This window comes from Portunus trituberculatus, chromosome 31 (genome assembly GCF_017591435.1).
Source record: "Portunus trituberculatus isolate SZX2019 chromosome 31, ASM1759143v1, whole genome shotgun sequence".
Lineage (NCBI taxonomy): Eukaryota > Metazoa > Arthropoda > Malacostraca > Decapoda > Portunidae > Portunus > Portunus trituberculatus.
In genome coordinates, this window is record NC_059285.1 from 13,804,853 (window position 1) to 13,811,277 (window position 6,425).

Sequence of the window (6,425 nt, forward strand, 5' to 3'; positions counted from 1 at the left end):
CTTGCTAGGCATTCCTCATGCTGACGTTTACTATCGCTGCCTCTTTTGTGACGAGACGACGAGCGCGGCACAGCTGACGCGCCGCTGGTACCTGAAAGCAGGGGTGCCACAGGGATTCACTTCACTGAGAGGTACTGCCAACCGCAACACGCATCCTCAGACTAACATGTTTGTCGTCAATGTCTGCCTCTTTCTAACTTTTCTCTTTTGAGGAGTGACTTTATATGCATTTGTTTTCTGTAGTTGCTTTTTCAATCCCCTTTTTCCCCGTCAAAACTTTTTTTTCCTCATAACTGTTTCAATGTATACATTGTTTGGTCAAAATATTTTGACACACACACACACACACACACACACACACACACACACACACACACACACCGCGTAGTGTAGTGGTTAGCACGCTCGACTCACACTCGAGAGGGTCCGGGTTCGAATCCCGGAGGCGGCGAGGCAAATGGGCAAGCCTCTTAATGTGTAGCCCCTGTTCACCTAGCAGTAAATAGGTACGGGATGTAACTCGAGGGGCTGTGGCCTCGCTTTCCTGGTGTGTGGAGTGCGTTGTGGTCTTAGTCCTACCCGAAGATCGGTCTATGGGCTCTGAGCTCGCTCTGTAATGGGGAAGACTGGCTGGGTGACCAGCAGACGACCGAGGTGAATTACACACATACACACACAAAAAAAAAAAAAAAAATCAATACAATAACAGTAACACCACAACAATAAGCGATCGTTTAGAGAATTCTCTCTCTCTCTCTCTCTCTCTCTCAAACTATTCTTCAACTGCCAGATTATCCAAAAAACTTCCACGGGCATCGGTTTCGCATCGTGGCCATGAACTACTTCCCCTACATCAGCTACAAGTGCTCTCGTGATGTGCCTGGCAACGTAGCCTATCTCACCGACTCCCTCAATACTAGGATGATCACTGTACTTGCCAACAGCCTCAACTTCACGTGAGTAGCGTGCATATTACTGACCTGTGTTTGAGGCACTCCAGGTGGCTGTTTCCTACGTAGAGTTCAGAGAAAGTTGTGAATGGCACTTCTTTACAATGGTACGGTTGGCAGGTGTGTTCTGACGCCGATCCGCCTAATATATTGTCCAGCTTTATGTATTTTTTGCGCTATAACTACTGTAATATAAATGCAATGAAAATCTAAGTGTTGCTATTTGAAAATGCAGAGTTATTCAGTTGGTTCACGTAGACAGGAGTTCTTGACGCAGCTTAGAACAAGGACAAAAGGAACGGAATGGTGATCTATGTAGGAATGGCTAAAGAAATCTGAACAGAGAACTAATAGAGAGATATGAAGGTGGGGATGATTTGGTAGAGAAAAGCAGCCGATAAAATTCTGGGAAAACCTTCGACTTGGAGTGCAATATGAAGGCTAATAAGCCACTGCGCCAGGTATGATGTGCGGGAACCCGAGGACGAGCAGTGGGGACTTGAAATCAGTGGAGGCAATTGGACAGGGATCGTTGGAACACTTCAACACGAGAAAGCAGATTTCTCCATGGACCTCACACTCACGCCACAAAGAGCAGTAGTCGTGGAGTTCTGCAGAGTATACATTGATGAAGACACTGTCATCCTGTCCACAAAACCAAGGCCTCTACCTGAGTACTTGTCTCTGATTAACCCGTTTGGAGGTGAGAACACGTTATTATGCATATTTCAAGAAACATTAATTTCAGATCTCATTCCTAACTTAACTCAGTATTTTATGTGTTCCCAAGAATTACGAGAGAGAGAGAGAGAGAGAGAGAGAGAGAGAGAGAGAGAGAGAGAGAGAGAGAGAGAGAGAGAGAGAGAGAGAGAGAGAGAGAGAGAGAGAGAGAGAGAGAACAAGCTGTTAAATCATGTACGGACGAAAGTAATAAACAGTAAGAGATCATCGTCATCAATGTGGGACAAATACAGCATGGCCTTAGATGAAGCGTGAAGCAAGAATTCTGATGTGCAAAAAATCCTTTATAGATAATGTTTGTTGCCTTTAGAATTCAGGGATTCAGGGAATCGTTAATAAATTACCATTAAAAATTAGTAAGCTGTATTATGACATATACATTTATGTATATAACGGTTACTAATATACTTCCGTTTATATATATATATATATATATATATATATATATATATATATATATATATATATATATATATATATATATATATGGATATATAGATAGATATATAGATAGATATATAGATAGATAGATAGATATGAGGGTGGTGACTAAGGACACGCAAAGTGTGAGAAAAGGTCCATTGGGAAAGGAAGAGGCTAAAGAACGGATAACTTTACTAAAATTTTCTCAAAAGACATAAGGAGGAAACCAAAAGTAGGCATTAAGTTCCATTGTTAATTAGAAAAAGGAATGCAAGATAACGAATATTGGCGAACCTTCGCACTTACACTTACGATCCTAGGTCTGGTGTGGATGATGGTTGTGGTGGAAATATTCGTGTGGGCGGCGACGCTTTGGCTCCTGTTAAATATCAGCGTGCATGTGTATGGGGGGAGGCGCCTCAGCTTTAATACTGCACTCTTTTATGGCTGGGGGCTACTTCTGGAGGAACAACCGCTCCGGCCACCCAAGGAACTCGCTGGCAAGGTATATATTATTGTCATCCGAAGTACGGAGACAAAATCATCATAGGGCTTGAAATTTTTGCCTCCATACCTTTAAGTCGCTGGTCTGCTCTGCTCAGGGGCTTCAATTCCCAGTTATGTATTAAAATTTATTCAGTCCTTTGATAAACTTCACTGTGTTTTTGAGGATGGTGCAAAGGGTGCCATTGACAGTAGTAGTAACGGTACAGAGAGAGAGAGAGAGAGAGAGAGAGAGAGAGAGAGAGAGAGAGAGAGAGAGAGAGAGAGAGAGAGAGAGAGAGAGAGAGAGAGAGAGAGAGAGAGAGAGAGACAGACAGACAGACAGACAGACAGACAGACAGACAGACAGACAGACAGACAGACAGACAGACAGACAGACAGACAGACAGACAGGTAGACAGATGAACATTGAATGATTGACATGCGCCGACTTTTTTCATATACATGAGTGCAAATTATATATATATATATATATATATATATATATATATATATATATATATATATATATATATATATATATATATATATATATATATATATATATACTCATTGCAAACTTTGAACCGAAATAAAGTGAGCCTTTATTGGGTAAGTTGCATGTGAAATTGCATGTGAATGATCACTGCTGAATATTTTCAATGAATTTTGGATCACTTTCTTTGTGGGCGAAGAACGCCTTTGTTGCTATGTTGCCCAAAATGTCCTGTGATTTGCCTTCCATTGATTATGTGCATGGCAATTAGATTTTTTTCAATCATTTTCAGAGAGAGAGAGAGAGAGAGAGAGAGAGAGAGAGAGAGAGAGAGAGAGAGAGAGAGAGAGAGAGAGAGAGAATTATCTTTCCAGGTACTTGTGGGAACACTATTGGTTGTCTGCCTGATACTGAGAACAGCCTACACTGGTTCCCTCACGTCTCATTTGGTTGTGCAGGGGAAGTCTCCTACTATAAACAGCCTGGAGGAGATGGTTGACCGCCGCTACAAGGAAGGCTGGAAATGGGGCACAAAGTCCTTCAATGGGGCTTTTAACAGCTTGCTAAGCACCAGTGGTATCCCGGCCTTCCATGTCGTTAAAGAACACATGCAGGTAATAAGAAGCAAGTTCATTATTTCATACATGAAAGACTCGTACGAAGTAATGTTGCACTGAGTGACTTAACCGCTTACAGGCAATGGTTTATTTCCTGTTAAGAGAAGCACAACCCTAGACTGCGTATATCAATACTTCATCTGTACGATTCCTTTTTCTTTGTTTGTAAGTATTTGGTTTTAAGCAATGGCAGTTTACGATCAGACAGTCGCATACAAAAGAACAGGTAAGTACGTACAGCTTGTTAAGAATACAGCTGGGGGCTCTGCAGTTAAAAGATTTGTAAAATATAGGGATGAAATAGAACATATACAGTTGACAGCAGTCAGGCAAAGAGACAGCTACGAACAAGATACCAGAAGACACAGCAGTGTATTTTTTTTTAGGACAAAGGAGCTTGTTTATTCTTATTTATTCAATAAGATTTTTTTTTTTTACAAATAGCATAGACTAATACGATTTTTTCCTTGCTAGAAACTGACAAGCACAAAATTTTTCCCTTTCAATTCCGGGTGAACTTTACTTTTTTTTCTGGTAGTTTTAGGCCTGTTTTAATTCCCCCAATCTTTCCGAGTGTACGGTTATGCGATAAAAACAATGGTAGCAAATGAGCTCGTCCCCTAAAAAAAAAAAAAAAAAAAAAAAAATATATATATATATATATATATATATATATATATATATATATATATATATAATAACAATAATGAATAAATAAATAAAAAAAAATACTTCGGTTGCTGTCAGTATTATAAACAATTTGCCGTGGGTATATAAGGGCTTCAAATTACTCAGAATGAGAAGCTCTTTATGTGTAAGTGTAAGAAAAGCCATATTGAGACAGGTACAAGTGTAAGAGAATGCCGCAATTTGTGTAGACTTAAAGTGACGAACTTATAAAGCACTTGGTACTTACCAGTTAGAAGAGGTGTTTTTTTTTTATGACTGATAGAAGGCAGATTCCAATGGCCAACGTTAAGCAGAGAATGGTTCACCATTCGAGCCTCTTTGTACGCCGCACTAACTGGTGCACATACGAGGCGAATGTTTACAAACATCGTTGTTGTTATGACTCGCCGATGCCCACCATTCATTGTTTCCTCTGCATCGTTACACACACCATTGGTGCATCTGCCTAAATGCCGGTGGCTGGAGAGAGCACAGGTGGTGGGGGAGAGGCTTTAGTTTCCCATTGCAATTTCAAGGTTTACACTGATCTTTCACTATACATTTTTTTTTTTTTTCAAGCTGCTAGTGTCGTATCTGTACTTGCCACATAGTATGCATTCGTTTCACTTCAAAAGAATCGTTTGAAGTCGAAAACCCCGAATAGCGAGGCGAGAAAACACCACACTATGTAGTGCAGCCTATTGATGGAGAGGAGTGAGGATCAGTGCTCAGTAGTCACTGGTGATTGGTGATTGACTGGTGGTGGAGGCGGTGGTGTTTACGAAAGCTTGATCTATATTTCCGAGATCATTTTAAAAAGTCGACATGAAAAAACTGCAAATCTATAAAATATACGTAAATAGAAAAATAAGAAACATCTTTTTAATAGTTGTTCTGAAACGGCTGTGTCACGGCGTACCTACGTAGTGGATGAGGGACGATATTTAGATGAGGATTTAAAGCATACACACACTTTCTGGTGCAAACTGGCAATTCTCTTGTGAATTAACACAAGGTAGTGATTCCTTTATTGGCTATTTCTGAGTCAGTGTGGTTTTCTTTTCGTTATGTTTAAGAAGGTCGAGATAAAAGGAAGGCAGGGAAAATAACTACATTAAACTAAAAAATTCAATAGGATGCATGATATGGTCACAGAATCTGAGGTGAGGTAGCAACAAATTTCGGATTCATGCACTGTTGATTTAGTCAGAGGAAATTTAGAATGGTGGTGAATTCTTGTCTATAAAACAAAGGAGGAAAAAAGATCATGAGCCAGTCATGCGATATGAAAAGACTTTAATATTTCCTAAATTCTTATTGATGTAATACTTTTTGACAAGATGTAGGATAGAGTTCACATCATTTTGAGCAGAAATATAACAGATAATGTGTTTCAGGAAATAGAAGGCTAAGGAACCGTCTGTGAGTCTCTTCAGCACAAGAGTAGGCTGATTAGAACCAAGGTTTACACGATTTAGGGTCAGAGAAAGTTATACCTGTTACGGAAACAATAGTCATTCAGAGACAATTGAAATATTAGCCTTCCTTTTCAGGCCTTTCCAGTCGTAATAACTGAAGTACGAAACGAAATGGAGTGGATACAATGGAAGACTCGTGGGTAGGCTAGTTAAATCCTCTTATTATTTATCATGTACTTTAACTTGTCCGGGTGAAGCCTATACTCCCTCTATTCAGCTCTGCTTCGTTATCTTATTCTGGTGAGCTTGTCTGTAAGAATGTTTCCGACTTATCCAGCAAACCAAAAAGCGTTTGCAACATATGAATATGTAGTTCTACGCTTCTGTGTGTGTGTGTGTGTGTGTGTGTGTGTGTGTGTGTGTGTGTGTGTCCCATCCTTCATCATTTCATTATTTCTTAACTTTACCTTTCCAGCTTATGGAGCCCAGGGAGGGAATACAGAAAGTACTGGAGGGCAAATTTTCATACATCCGTAATTTTTACATCACACGAATCATGATGGAAACTGAATACATGGGTGACAAAGGCTACAGCCCATTCCACATTAGCTCCACCAAATATCCTTTG

The 6,425-nt window shown here is 40.0% G+C and overlaps 2 protein-coding genes across 2 annotated transcripts in view; both read left to right on the plus strand.

Annotated features, from left to right (window-relative positions):
• Positions 1-826: 826 nt before the first annotated feature.
• LOC123511060 (probable glutamate receptor) lies at positions 827-2,664 on the plus strand. The gene is made up of 3 exons (XM_045266674.1): positions 827-956; positions 1,412-1,653; positions 2,435-2,664. Exons 1-3 carry the CDS (start codon positions 835-837, stop codon positions 2,662-2,664), a joined length of 594 nt encoding a protein of 197 aa, XP_045122609.1. The 5' UTR covers positions 827-834.
• LOC123511187 overlaps positions 2,454-6,425 on the plus strand; it is a 5,081-nt gene continuing 1,109 nt past the window's right edge. The window contains exons 1-3 of the mRNA XM_045266846.1: positions 2,454-2,619; positions 3,468-3,707; positions 6,273-6,425. The exon at positions 6,273-6,425 is cut by the window's right edge and continues 26 nt beyond it. Of these exons, the coding sequence (XP_045122781.1) occupies positions 3,585-3,707; positions 6,273-6,425 (276 nt within the window). The 5' untranslated portion in view covers positions 2,454-2,619; positions 3,468-3,584. The remainder of the gene's footprint in view (positions 2,620-3,467; positions 3,708-6,272) is intronic.

What these genes read in the sequence shown, in the direction of transcription:
- LOC123511060 (XM_045266674.1), top strand. Translation starts at nt 835, where the DNA reads ATGAACTACTTCCCCTACATCAGCTACAAGTGCTCTCGTGATGTGCCT. An exon ending in GCCAACAGCCTCAACTTCAC is followed by an intron (nt 957 to 1,411) that starts GTGAGTAGCGTG and finishes CCACTGCGCCAG; the next exon opens with GTATGATGTGCGGGAACCCG. An exon ending in TCTGATTAACCCGTTTGGAG is followed by an intron (nt 1,654 to 2,434) that starts GTGAGAACACGT and finishes TTACGATCCTAG; the next exon opens with GTCTGGTGTGGATGATGGTT.